Below are 14,698 nucleotides of genomic sequence, written 5' to 3'. Positions count from 1 at the left end.
GGAGCCTGTCATCATTGTGACATGCTGCTTCGAAACCCTCTTGTCAGCTATCGAACGGCTCATTCTGGCTCTTAGCTGTGGATGAGACAGGGACACTGGCCAGGATGGAGAGATGAGTGAAACTGTGCTGGGGATTTGGATCACTATATTGGTGGGTGTGGAAGTAAGTCCAGGACACCTGGATGTATTTCTGGATGGAGATTTTTATCCATGGAGAACAGTTCAGTTAACCCTGATTTCTCAGCACAAGACCTCAGTGGCTTTCCATTCAACGATGTCCCTGAAATGTGAGCTTTTGCTGCAAAGGAGAACTGGTTAAGGTCTGTAACATCTAGTGCTACCTGAAGAGCTCGTTCACTGACTTCTGCCAGCAGGTGCCATGGCTGACTCTCACTTGTCTGGGAACTTAGGGAGCTACAACGGCAGCTCCACCAGCGCCTGGAACATCACCGGCAGCGGCCCTTGGTTGTTAGCTTTTATGCTGACCATCATCATCCTAATGACCATCTGTGGCAACATGTTGCTAATTGCGTTGGTGTTTGCCCATCGCTCTCTGCGCTGCACCTCAAACTGCTTCCTGGTGTCTCTGTTCTTCTCCGATCTAATGGTGGCATTGGTGGTCATGCCCCCAGCTATGCTCAACGTTCTGTGCGGGGCCTGGGTGCTGTGGCCTGCGTTTTGCCCGGTTTGGCTTTGCTTTGATGTGATGTGCTGCAGCGCGTCCATCCTGAACCTGTGCTTGATCAGCCTGGACCGCTACCTCTTCATCATCTCGCCCCTGCGCTATAAGCAGAGGATGACCCCGCCTCGGGCGTTAATCCTTGTAGGGGCTGCTTGGGGGCTAGCAGCGTTGGCTTCCTTCCTGCCCATTCAGATGAAATGGCACAGCTTGGGCCACAGGAGCGGACACTCATCTGTTCTTGGGGTCAGCACTGGGAACATCAGCTCCTACTCTGACAAACTGTACCCAGAATCCTACTTTCAGCTGTCACCTTCAGGTGGCCTTTCTTTCCAGTGTCGTCTGCGGGTGACCCTGCCCTTTGCTCTGGTGGCATCTGTGCTCACCTTCTTTCTGCCCTCCAGTGCCATTTGTTTCACCTACTGCCGGATCCTTCTGGTGGCACGCAGGCAGGCGAAGAGGGTGGCGGCGCTGAGCCACCCGCCTCACCCGCACCCTTCTCTCGGAGAACCCTCCCGGCCTCCTTCGCCGGGCATTGCAGCAGGGCAAGCTCAGCAGGACGGAGATGACTGCAGCCATTTGGAGCCTCCTGTGTCACAAAACATGCCGGTAAGAAAAAGAGACACCAAACAGTTAAATGTAACAGAGCGAAGGCTGTCAGTGTATTGCTGCCGACCAAATAATAACAAAAAGCACAGAAAAGGATGAATGGATGAAAAGGATAAGCCTAAAGCCTTACCTATGAATCTATTGACATGAAACTCTCTCGGCATAGTAAGGACATTGTGGTGATGTTAAAGACTGTTGCTAAGAGGTGGAAAGTGTCCTTGAATGTGAACATTTAAAGAGCAGGATTCAAATCAATGGTAGGAATGCAGCTCAAACGTGTCCTTATTTTATTCGATTTTTACTGGCTATGTCTTTTATGAAATTAAAACTGTGAAAAAGAAGAGAGGAAGTACACAGTGTTAAAAATAATTCTGCAGATAGTAAATGAACTGAAAACAAGTTTGCTCTTTAGCGACTCAGGTGAAAGGAGCAAGGCATCAAGCCTTTAAAATCAGCATCTTCACTGTATCCTCCATATCATGTATCAGCTTGTTCCAGCTCTTGGATGCAAACCTCTGAGGAGCTCGGTGATATTTAACTACACAGTCTCTGTTTATAATGACTGAAATGACAGTACAGTATACAGTATTCTTAAGATGAAGTGAATAAATATGTTTCCGCAAACTCTGAAAATTATTTTGATTTGACAAAAAGGAAGAACTCAAGCAAAACCACTAATCAAACAAATACAATGGTGTGCAAAAGTCTTGAGCCAGCACTTATTTCTTTATAATTTGCTTCCAAGGAGCCAGACTTTCTTTAGACTTTCTTTAGACTTTCAAAGTTTTTCTCATTGCTTCCTTTTTCGCTCATTTACAGTCCATTTTTTGTGCCTTACCATTTTTAGGAATGTAATTTTGTTTGTTAAGCGACTTGCATCAGTAGCAACAGATGTAATGGAGTGATGAGTCCAGAGAAAGCTGGAGGCTCTGTCATGGTTTGGTACTGCATTTTATACTTGGTTTGGGATACTTTGTCAACACGGATGGAATAATGAACATAGAAAAGTGTTGTCAGATTTTGTTTCACCATGCATGACAGCATGACAATGATCCCAAACACACTACCAATGCAGTAAAAGCATGCCTGGATAGAAAAACACACAATGGAACACTACCAGTCATGGATTGGCCTCCCCAGAGCCCGAACCTCAACATTACTGCAGCAGTGTGGGATGATCTAGAGAGAAAGGACAGCAACATCTAAAGTAGAACTTTGATTGTCCTTCAAGAAGCCTGGAGAAAACTTGGCTTAGAAAGCTCGGCTGTGTTGAAGAATAAAGATGGTCATGCCAAATACTGACTTTCAAAGTAATCAGAAGTTTGCATTTTAAATTATTTTCTTGCATGTTTGCACTTTTCAATAAATTGGAGCACATATTGACAGTTTTTATGCCAAAGTATTTTTAAATATGAGATGTGGCTCAAGACTTTTGGACAAACTGCAAAGGGAGCCAAAATGGATTTGAATAACTAATGCCAAAGAGGATTTACATGATATCAGTGCTTGTTGAGATTAAGGATCTGTATTATACCCACCTGTCCACAGCCGTCAGTGAACAGCGAGCGTCGCCTGGCTCACAGGCAGGGTCGGAGGGCACTCAAGGCCAGTCTGACTCTGGGAGTCCTCTTGGGACTCTTCTTCAGTGCTTGGCTGCCTTTCTTCATCACCAACATGGCAGAGGTCAGTAGGAGTACCGGAGGCTGTCTCCATCACTAATGACACAGAGATGTCATAGAGGAAAAAAATGCATCTGCTACATAAACATATGTAAAGGAATTATTAAATAGTTTGTGATCAGATGAGCTAGAAAAGAAAAATAATTTCATTCAATCCACGTTGGCTTCACATATATGCAACATCCCTGAGCATCTTAGTCTTTATTAAGACTCAGTGCATCTATCTCAGTGATTCAGAGGTACTCTCACAATTTTATAAACATGGTGGGCACGAAAAGAGTGTGAAATACATGAAAAAAAGAAGAAAAAAAGAGAGAAAAAAACACTTGGATACTGATCTATTTTTGTGTTGGCCAGCCTTGGCGTCACAGCCTTGCCAGGCGATCTAACGAGGAAATAGATTGGCATTTCAGCTTTGTGTGGCTGACTCATTCCTAAAGCCTCGAAAACAGCCTACAAAAGTACCATTTATAATTGGTACTCTTTTCAAAGTGATTTCGATCGGATTAGACTGAATGAATATACACACTTATTACTCAGCAAACAAACAAGGAGGACCCCGAAAAACCTCGCCGAGAGTAAACGAATGTCAGAAAACAGCTTAATCTAAATTGGTAATGACACTTGTCCTGTTTTTTTCAAGCTTTCAGTGATCCAGTCATTTTGATTTCCCATCTGTGCCCTCTCACTTCTCCCCTGCATAACACAGAGCACAGAGACTTGACTGTGCCTGCGCTCTCCTTTCTTTTTCGCACTCAATGTGGTGTGTGAAACGAACTCCCCCCATTTCTGTCCCATTCCCACCGCCTCCCTGCCTCATCTTGATAGTATTGGAAGCTCTCCTCTAACAGCTGTCCCCTTCTTCACTGTCGCTCCCCAAACCTACTGGTTATTTTCAAGATCAGTTTTCTTAACAGCCAGACAGAGAAAAAAAACGATGCATCTATGTACCGACTTCTCAAAGTAAATAAATCATACATCTAGGGCTGCACACATACAGAGTGTTTTTAGGGTAAAACGCATGACATTGAGTCGATTTTAAAAATGTCAATTAATTGAATTAATTACATCTATTGAAAAATGTATGTGCAATACACCCGTGTATGTGTGCGCATGTATTATTAATTTTCTATATAAATGTAATTTTAATTCATTTTATTTCAACAATTTCATAATAAACAAATAAATGTGGGCTGTAAATTAGGTCAATAAAAATATACAACTTGGCAAAAAAATGTGCTTATTAAACTAATAAACATTCAATAGATGTTATAATGTAATAAAGCTAATACACAAGCATGTTCTTTCATTCATTGCCCGTTGTTTATAGTCTTCTACTTCCTTGGCTTTGTGTTACATTGTAATGTTTGTTGATGCATTATCATCTGTGTCTGTGCACACATCTGTGCATGATATGAAAACACATTTACTTTAAGAGATTAGTTTTTTCCTAATGTTTTACTAATTCTTTCTTATATTTAGGTACAATCTGACAGTACTGGTGCATTTAACAACTAAATCAATCTTTTATGAGTACAATTTTGCACTAGTTGCAGCATGTGGCAGTGCCTATTTGTGTCATCTAATAGCTGTTATTCATTTTCTCCATTTATGTTTTATGTGTTTTTGTATTAAACTTTTTCTCTTACATTAAGTTGTTAAACCCTAACGCCTGGATTGCCTTGTCACCATCCTCATCCAGGCAGTGTGTGAGTGCGTCCCCCTTGCGCTCTTTGACGCCATAACCTGGCTGGGCTACTGCAACAGTACGATCAACCCCATCATCTACCCGCTGTTCATGAGAGACTTCAAGCGAGCTCTGGGGAAGCTGTTGCCCTGCTGTTCTTCGCGGTCGCCCCGAAGACCCTCACCGGCGCTCTCGCTCTCTCTGCGTAACTCGGGAGAGCCCAACATTGCCAGCAACCCACCCTCACCTCTGGCTTCTGACCCCACGCACCCGCCCGCCACCGCCACTGATGCTGTCAATCTGCTGGATGCCGAGCACGCTGGGCTTGAGTTGCCTCTCCTTCTCCCCAACCAGGTTGACACTTTGGACTGAATAGTACTTAAAGATAGCTTATAGGGTATATCAGGGTTTACAGTGGAAAAGCGCGACAGCTGGTAACAATCTGACTTATTCACTGTGAGGCTTGGGCTGAAGAGACATTGAAAAAGAATCTATTTATTTTATGCTCACATTCTGTTAGGTCTACTCGCTCTCAGCCAGTGTCAGGGTCAACAATATTTCCAATTGTCAGTGCCAGTGGAGAATGCAATTCTATAGTAAGCTGTGAATCACTACTGTGAGAGTCTTATAGAACAGGACAGGAAAAAAGCCTCATAGAGAAGACATATTTGTGGAATCACTGCTATCTATATGGAATCACACTATATATAATATCCCAAACCAAGCAAACAGAAACTATTTCAACCGGAAACACACAAAACATGACTGCTTTTTAATGCTCATAGCACATTTGTAAAATAAATTATGACCATATTTACATTTTTATAAAAAAAAAAGTTATCTACAATAACCAAAATTATCATTCAATCAATACATCTAAACCCGTGTTTAAGCAGTCAAACAAAACACTTCATTTGGGGGATTTCCACTAGAAGCTGCCGTATGTGTGTGTGTCGATTCTTGTGCAGTCTCTTTCGTGTCACTTTGTTGAGAATGGAATGAATATTTTCTCCAATAACAAAAAACAAAAAAACAAAAATCCAAACAAACAAACTTGAGAAGAGTTTACAAGGAAGCAGCCGGTCCAGTAACATGCTCTTTACAAGTTTGGCCGCCTTCACTTGTGCGAGTTCTCTGTAGTCCAATGTGTGTCATCCCAGCTCCATGATATGTGTTCATTATCCCGGTCGTCCTTGTCTACACCGTCACACCGGACATTCACATCAGTGGCTGTGATGTTATTAGGAGCCTTCTCGTCTGAAATACGAGGTGAATTTTTCTGCGGTGACATTTTGCTGTCTGATTCTGTATCGTTTAATGAGTCCAGCAGATCTGAAATATCAGGGATATCCCAACCGTCAGCAGTCTCCTCCGTCTCTGCCAACTCTTTGGCATCTCTGCTTTGTTGCGTCTCAGGCTTCTCAGTGTGGTTTTGTGTCTCGGCCGCTTGTCGCTCATTGGTGGTTTGGCCAGCGATGTCCACCGTCCCCTTTGCCACTGTTACATATTGAGGAATTGCAAAAGAGGTTCCCGGCACTTCTTTAGTGGGAACTCCTACTGCTACCAAGATGGTGTCCATCTGACGCATGTAGTCCAAGTGACCTTTAACCTAGGAGGCAGGAATACAGTGCTATTATCCATGATTAAAACCTCATTCGTATACTACCTATTTTTTGTTCTTTTAAAGAAACATTTAGGCACTAATGTGTTATTTTGTACGATTCATTTATCCTGTTCTCCTCATTACATGACCGGGTATGTGCTGTATGGTGCTTCAGACATGTCAGGTATCTTTTTACTGCTGTGGTTTAAACCTTTACTCGAGTAACATGTGAAACCTCTAATGCTTTACTTGGAGCTACTACAGATGATGAGTAGTTGTGTTGACTTGAATGTTAGTAGAAAATCATTGCTGTGATGTGAAACAGACCAGCGGGGGCCTTGTTTTTCATAAATTTCAGCTATATTTAAACAAAACAACTCTTTCTTTTAATATGCTAATAAAACAGTATTTAATATTGCTGCCTCACTTACAGAAACCTAAATCTTATTGGAAAACCTTCAATTTTTGTATTAAGTATTAAATAAATGTTTCTTCCAGAAGTAAGATGTAAAGTTGCAGTGATCCATCGTCTCAAATACCTGTCTGTAACAGTTTTGCTCTGTTTATTCCTTTAATCCCTACTCCTAAAAGACCCCTTTTAACTTATTATTTTGGTTTCAGACCCAATAGCTCAGTCATACATAGTGCACACTGGTTCTCAGGTTTCTTTTCCACTAATGTAAGCTCTTTATTTATTGTTTTCAGCCAAGTACTAACTGACAAGCCACAGTGGTTAACTCCACATGATCTGGATTTGGCAGACATTTTAACACCAGGTGCTTTTCCTGATAAAACCCCAACAGGATTTGTGTCTCTCCTGGGATTAAACTGGAGATCTTTTGCTTGTTAGTCAGTTGTGTAAACCACGACACCATGAGCTTTTAAATCTAGTAAAAAATATGTTTTTTTAAATTGCAGTAATAAAATGAGGCACAGTGTTTCCCTTACCTTCCTCAGATCAGTTATTAGAGAGTAAAGGGGTCACACAAGGATCGCTGCTTTCTTTGTGTTTGCAGAAACACTGCTGCCATGTTTTGAACAAAAATCCTGATTCGTGATGTCACTGGATACTTAAGCTGAGAGCTTACAACAGTTGCTGCGTCCAGTTATTTTAGAAATGATCCATTACTGATGCATATTTTTATATTGACAATGAAGAAACCTTACCTTCTGCTGTACTCCAAAGTACCCTTAATGGTACTAGTACTCCAATGTGGATAACAGCAGAAGACAGTTAGCGACTAGCTGGGGTGTATAGCAGGTTTAACAGGCTGAAAACTCTTGACTCTAACCCTGAACACTGAGGTCATTATATCTGAGAGGGGAAACTTTTCAATTAAATCTGACCGTGTTCACCCTGATCAACAATGGACCTCAGCGAGCAAGAGTCACCATGGCAACTGGTAAATAAAAAGCAGAGCCTCCATGTTATTCCAGTAGGGCCAGAAATACAATTGTATGCCAGTGCAGACCATGACATTTATTTAAAATTTTAAAAAAGCATGTCATCCACTAAGCCATTGTTTATCAGACTTGAAATTATGAAGTTTTAAACATAATCATTCAGCTGTTACTCTGATAACAGCAGCTCAAGATGGAAATCAAAAAGATACGACAGAGTCAGACCCAGGAATAATCAATTTGGTTATTAGTAGTAGAAGAGATGTCTGCATTTGATGTGAATGTTGAGATGTTGTTTTTAAATTTAAAGACTACATTTACTGAAGTTTGATCTATTGATCAGTATCCTGTGTGTGTCTAAAGCTTCAAACTCCAGGAGCACACATGGAGTTTAATTTAGCCTTCTTTCAGGAGCAGGAAACCCAGAGTTTCCAGTGAACCTGTTTTCCTGAACAGTCCCCAGGTGATCGCTGCGGTGTATTTGCTTTGCGCTTAAACATCCAGATGGTTCCCTCAGGAGTCAAAGGAGACGACACTCTGTATCTGCTTGATGTGTAAATAGCAAGTGTTTTGTATAACAACTTTACAGGGTGAAAATATGTCAGTGTTGTGTTTGATGTGACAAAACTTATATAAGCTGTGGATTAGGGCTGTGCAAAAGCAAATCTGGAAACGCACAGCTACCTGATGTGATGGTTATGTGGTATGAAATCAAAAGTCAATGTTCCTTTTGAAATGTCATGCATGAATATGGAAGAGTAGCTACAGATCTTTTGTCTGAATTTCTTCTCATGTAGGAATGAGCTACTTCATTTCCCTCTCATGAATTATTCAGGTGCTGCTTCTATTATTTCAAAAACATAAATTGACCCCCTAACAGACCAAATTTGAGACAATGCACTGCATGTGGTTTTTGTTACTCTTTGAATACTTTAAAATTCCAGTTCCTTTACCTTCAGCCGTGTTTTAATTTACCAAGGTGTACTTCATCAGATTTCAAACACAGGCTCTGACTCACCACTGAGGAAAGATCCACATTGATTATGCGCTGATCCTGGATGTTGATTGGGTGCAGGCCAGCAACAGACAGCTGTGCAGCTGAACTTCGGTACAAGAATCCCAGGAGCCAGTCCCCTCTGATAGGTATGTAGATCAGAGAGTCCTTTATTCATGCAGTCATTGAAAAATACATCTTGCTGCTGTGACAGTCGTTTGCAAAGTTGCATGAGGAACATAAATGGACTCAGCTCACCTACTGGCTAAATAATTACTACAACAAAAGCATAAAGCATCTGCAAGCATTACTGTTAAAAAAAAGGTTTCATTTCTGGATTTCTAAATCAGGAAAGAACTCTTCCTTACCTGGAGTATCCGTTTACTATTTTTCCAGCTACTACTCTTGCCATTCTCTCCCAGGCCTTCTCAGATCCATCTACTGGGGCCCCCAGGAGGACCACATCCTCCACTACTCCTTCACTACCTGAGGATTCAAAAACAACACAGATGAATTTTTAGTCTGAAAAATGCGGGATACAAAGTAGAAATGTATCCATCATCAACCTCTAATTGCACCTCGGTCACTGGCGAGCTCCTGCAGGCAGTAATAGATAACTCGAGCTCCAAGACTGAAACCTATGAGGCTGACGGGCCGCTTCCCCTTCAAACACATGAAAGGAATGGTGAGTAGCTTTAATTTTCCTGCTGTTTAGTGAACACAGGCATATTCATAGTAAAGAAAAACAATTTAGAGAAGCAATGAATGTAGCGAATAACAGAGTCATCCTGGTTAATGTAATCCGGTGAACAGTGTGTACACAGGCACCACAGGTGAAGCGCACACATGTTGCTGCATGCCATACAGCCTTCTTTCTTCTAAGGCTTTGAAATTCTACTGCATCGAGCAGATGAAAGGTGAGAAGTGATGTGGCGATAAGATTGTATTAACAAAGATACCAAATAAAAGGCTACCTGCTGTCGGCTTCTCAAAACCTGTGCCAGGTGTTTCCCCACCTCGGCGGAACGGTTCAGACAAACACACCAGGGGTTGTCGATGACGCTGGCTGCTGCCAGCAAAGACGCAGGCCACGTCAACGCCGTCACAATCCCTGATGGGAATTGTTAGAAAGCAGTCGAAACTGTAAAGGATGACTACTGGTTCCAAAGGTTACTCACATCCCATCAGCTCACATCGGATAACACCAACAAGAGCTTCTTGCACAGCGGTCCTACCTGACAGCACAGTGTACTTTAGGGCTTCCTGAGCCACCATGCTGACCAGCCCATCCAAGAGAGACGTCATGGCTGAGCCCAGATCCCTGAGGAAGCGTGACTCCCACACTAGGCAGTACTGTTCCCCACACTCGCCCAAACTGCACCACGGGGCCTGGAACGAATCTGGAACACAGCAGTCGTGTTTATTGTGGTTGATCAACTAAGCTGCACTTGTATTTGAAGTATTTTTTTAATTTGTTCTTTTATTTTTGTTAGCTGTTTTTTACGTGTAGGTGGTTCACAAATTCCTTTGGGGTTGCGTCAGGGAGGCCATGCGGTGTAAAAAAAAAAAATCAGCCAAATCAAACATGCAGACCTCACCGCTGTGGCGACCCCTTGTGAATAAGGGAGCAAGCGAAAGTAGCATTTTATGTGTAGGTGGTTCTAAATTGAGTAAAAGAGCGTACGTATTAGTGATGGAATGGAGCTGCAGGAATACAGCTGCATTGTTTTATGTAAAAACACATCATAAGTGGCTTGTTTGTATAATCTCTGCTAGAGTAGATTCAGAACATTATGTACAGAACTTTACTAGGGTTGACCACATCCGCTTGTTTATCAGCAAAAAGATCGTAGCGAATGTCTTTGACTAACGTGCTTGTTAATCTGTTTCTTTACCCCTCTGTGCATTTGGCCCTGGCACTGATTCTACTAGATTTATGCAGTGCTCTGAATACAAACTATGCAGGATTAACTGTTCAAAGGTCACAGCACAGTCAAATTACAGCATTTGCTTCAGTTATAGAACAAATTATGTGTACATTGTTTATCACGCATAAAGGTTAACACAAAAAATGCATTCAATTATGTTCGTATTTACATATTTAAAATTTTATGAAAAAAGTTCACAGCGAGGATATAGAACAAAACTAATGGTCAGCCTTGAGGTGAATCTGGCAAACTGTCACTGTATGACTCAGGAGTGGAGAGCAGTGCTCTACTAACACTGTGTAAAGTGGGGATAGAGTCCTGCTGACATCAACTGATGACACAGTCGGGCGATAAAAGGGATACTTTGTGGATCCCCTCAATCCCACTGTCATGTCTTCCATAGAGGAAGCAGACTTTGAAGATGACAAATCCATCAATGGGTCATTGAGGTAAACAAGTCCTTGATGTATGAGGATGTATGAGAGCTCTGGATTTTGTGGTTGTTTGACTGGGCTATAAAATGTTGTATGGAGATCCCATACGGTGCTTCTGGACTGGAACACTATGGTGGTGAGCGCAGAGACTGTACTCCAATCACAATCCAGGGCAGACCCATGCATTTTGCTCTATGACAGCTAGGACAGGGTTCACCCCAACCACCTGCAGGAGCCCAAACTGGGTGAACGGTTAATTAACTGGATGGATGCATGGATAGATTTTTCAACTGCCCACACCTAATTACTGGAAACTGGAGGCGGTTGTGGCGAGACAGCAGAAGCAATACTTACTGTATTTACCACTACAGAGCCAGCCTGTCACTGCAATGGTCACATGAAGATGCTTCCCAGAATTCAATGGCAGGAATTCAAATTCTTCTATCGCCCCAACACACTTCTTCATCTTATAGCCTGGAGAGAAAATGGATTAATCCTTTAAAATGTGATACAATTCTGTTGCCTTTTGGACAATTAAAAAAAAGCAGGTCTTATCAAATTACGCTCAAATTCTAATAACTAATAATTAGTATCAGCACAGTCATCAGTGCTTTTACCTGTCAGTCCAGCCCCTGCTGCTCCGAACAGAGAGGCCATAATTGCAATGCCAGTGACCGAGCCCAGAGCAGCAGCACCTCCAGCCCCCAGCACAGCACCTGCACCTGCTGCCACCAGAGGGGCTGCCAGCCCACCTGTCACACCTGGCAAAGGCAAAAAAAATAAATAAATCAGTCAGTACAGAATACAAAAGCTAGTCAAAGCCACTATCTGTCAGCTCGAGAATTCTGATAATTTCTCTTTTGTTTTTGTTGATTTAATTATCAGCTGATTATCATTTGATTCAGGAGACTTTGAAATTCTGAAGCAAGAATAATCACCGATCACTGTTCCTCCACCCAAAGTGGCAAGTCCAATCAGGAGGTAACGCCGTAGCTTTCGCCCTCTTTCTTTCTTCCGCCGCCGTGAGGACTCCTCTCTAATTGAAAAGGACAGATCATCCTTATGTGGTGAAACATCTACTTGCTGTAAAAACAAATAACGTCACATGCTTCTTCTGGCCCATTTAAGTTGACATCTTGAACACAATTAGCTGATTGTTTATCTTCATGCTGTCATTCTGACTACAAGTGTGACTGTCATGTGCAGCCGTTGTGTGATTTTTAACAGTCTGGCACACAAGACAGTTGGCCAAATGAGCAAAGCAAAATCATTTTATCATGAAGTATCTTAAATGAACTAACATTAAATAGGTTTATAACAGAATGAAATGCCTTATCATTTGTACTCTAAACGATGAACTCAGACACGTAAATGTATCATTCATCCTTTCATCCCACCATCCAAGCCATAACCTACTCGCTCTCCTCTCCCCCTTCCCTCAGCCTCTCTCCTAGTGTTTCTTCAAACTCCTCCAGCTCCTGTGGAGAGACTCGCAGCAGACAGCTGATGTGACGGATGAGAACCCTTGCCCTGGCATCATACTCGCCTGAGTACCAAAAAATGTTAAAATTGCTAAAATTGAATTTACAACAACTGTTAAAGTTTTCATCTGGCTATTTCTTGATGACAACAGGCCTTTTAATATATATGTATGTATACACATATGTATAATGATGTTTTCTTTTAATTTGGAGTGATTAGCCTTAAAGTATGAAAATCCCTGGTTTATTCTTAAATGCCTCTTACCATCTTTGACAGAAAAAGACACCAGATCCTGTAACAGAAAACCAAAGCTGGTTAGGGATAAGAGGGTTTGCAAAGATAAATACAATGCAATATATTTTCAGCTATCAAAAACAAGCAAAAAGATCCATTGCTGTGCACTGTTGTGACCCCAGTATCACCAAACTACAAGGAGATTTGTAGTTCAGGGTCATTTATCCTCTGTAAGAGTGACAAACACCTGCGTGATGGGGGTGGTCCCTGCTGCCAGCAGAGGTTCGCCCTGCAGGGTGGAGAGGAAGGTGTCAGAGCCCTCGAAGCCTAAACCTGACAGGAAGGCTCCCATAACTGGCATCACCGACTCATCCAGATCCAACCAGTGGACTAAGGCCTGTAGGTACTGCTCCCTAAATACGCTGAAAAATAGAAGAAGCAGGCGCTACTCAGCACAAGGCCAACACTGATATTGCCATGAGGAAATTTCATGGCTCATCCTTTCATGGTTACCTATTTTCAGATCCAGGAAACAACTGGCCCAAGGAGACACCACAAAGAGCAGCATAAGCAAACCGGCTCTGTTCAGAAAACCGTCTGCCGATTATTCTCTCAGGGCTTTGGTCACATGGGCCATCTCGTGTTGTTCCTGCTCCCCCTGGGTCTGAGATGATATGGTCAAAGCTTAATGATTAACTATAACGCAAGAACTGAATTTATTTAGATTCAACTAGAAGCCAAATACACGTGTCACACTAGGAATCAATAAACTTGCAGTAATGTATTCATACATGTGGGTCAAGTGACAAGCTGTAATAATGCCATAATAATGTAGACGTTAGTTTATTATAAATGCTGTATGGTGCATTTACCTACATGCCGAATTTACCACAAGACCTCAGTAGTTTAAATGCGGGCTAATGTCACCTTTTACGGGATAACTTTAATGACATAAGAAAAAATCAGTCGTAGACTGTCCGAGCTTTGAATGCAGTTTGTTCCATGTGCCATGCTGAACTAGGTACATGTCTAACTTTGTGCCTCTCACTAGCTCTCTGATGAACTGACCCGAATTCAGCGTACTGGGGCTATTCAAATGTGATCCACTTATTTATTTATTTCAACACTTTAATCTCGCTTTTACCATATATAATATGCATGTAACTTAAACCAATAAATTTTAGCAACACAAAAATTTAGCTGCTAAACAGCTGGCTGTTAGTGGCTTCTTCTCCGGTCAACTAGCTAACAGTTTACTGGGAACTTTTCACAACATTACCACTCCTATTACTTACTACTTACAATTACTACTATGGCACCAGCGAATATAGAAAACTCATTTTATGCGGTACCTGGTGCAATGTTGGCTTCCGTTCTGCTCTGTTTTTCCTCCATGGTTATTGATATCACAACTCCGCAGACTGAACTTTTGTTGCATTGACGTGTCTGATGTGAAATGCGCAAGACAAACGCGATCTAAAATGTGGTCAACTTACTTGATAAAACCAAGTATGTATGTCGTTATAACAATCAAATAATAGAATCGCTTCTAAAATTCGATTTTCTGTATTACTATAAAAACTGTTTTTGAGTGGCACCCGTGGCTGTCAAAAGTCCAACTTTAACATGTACGACGGTAAGTGAAGGTATCATTTGTTTTTCAACTTTTAAGTGACGTAACTTCCACGTACTCTGAGGAAGGTCCGTGGTATGTTCACCTGTTGTATTCGTTTGGAAGTGATTTTCGAGACACTGATTAAATATAATTATTTTTTCTAAAGTTTGGATCAGGACTGAGCAGTTAGTGCGCTCGTTTTACAAAAACTCCTGCTCCATACAAGGAGAGGAGAAATACCGATAAAGCCCTGCTTGTGACACACTGGTGTTATATAATTCTGACCAGTAGGTGTGAGTGTAGCATTTATTTTCCAACACAACCTTTTTCTGGTTCATAACCCTGCTAATGTT

At 41.8% G+C, this 14,698-nt stretch overlaps 2 protein-coding genes across 3 annotated transcripts in view; one reads left to right on the top strand and one right to left on the bottom strand.

The window, feature by feature from the left end:
• htr6 (5-hydroxytryptamine (serotonin) receptor 6) overlaps window positions 1-5,469 on the top strand; it is a 5,790-nt gene extending 321 nt beyond the window's left edge. The window contains exons 1-3 of the mRNA XM_085443661.1: window positions 1-1,288; window positions 2,837-2,971; window positions 4,670-5,469. The exon at window positions 1-1,288 is cut by the window's left edge and continues 321 nt beyond it. Coding sequence (XP_085299787.1) covers window positions 380-1,288; window positions 2,837-2,971; window positions 4,670-5,026 — 1,401 coding nt within the window. The 5' untranslated portion in view covers window positions 1-379 and the 3' untranslated portion in view covers window positions 5,027-5,469. The remainder of the gene's footprint in view (window positions 1,289-2,836; window positions 2,972-4,669) is intronic.
• Window positions 5,412-14,349, bottom strand: tmco4 (transmembrane and coiled-coil domains 4). 2 transcript variants are annotated; one of them, XM_085443658.1, is made up of 14 exons: window positions 14,083-14,349; window positions 13,244-13,394; window positions 12,978-13,152; window positions 12,761-12,788; window positions 12,431-12,560; window positions 11,953-12,050; window positions 11,632-11,775; window positions 11,369-11,488; window positions 9,888-10,052; window positions 9,627-9,763; window positions 9,219-9,315; window positions 9,021-9,138; window positions 8,677-8,794; window positions 5,412-6,263 (listed from the first exon to the last, which is right to left on the bottom strand). In XM_085443658.1, the coding sequence occupies exons 1-14, from the start codon at window positions 14,123-14,125 to the stop codon at window positions 5,772-5,774; spliced, it is 2,016 nt and encodes a 671-aa protein (XP_085299784.1). In that variant the 5' UTR covers window positions 14,126-14,349; the 3' UTR covers window positions 5,412-5,771. The 2 variants fall into 2 exon arrangements, with proteins under 2 accessions (XP_085299784.1, XP_085299785.1); XM_085443659.1 differs by having other exon boundaries at window positions 9,231-9,315.
• Window positions 14,350-14,698: the final 349 nt, after the last annotated feature.

The sequence above is a fragment of the Copadichromis virginalis genome, linkage group LG20, assembly GCF_057382275.1.
Source record: "Copadichromis virginalis isolate Kocher_CV1m ecotype Utaka linkage group LG20, C_Virginalis_male_GT1.1, whole genome shotgun sequence".
In the NCBI taxonomy this organism is placed as follows: Eukaryota; Metazoa; Chordata; class Actinopteri; order Cichliformes; family Cichlidae; genus Copadichromis; species Copadichromis virginalis.
This window is presented reverse-complemented; position numbering and strand designations above follow the sequence as displayed.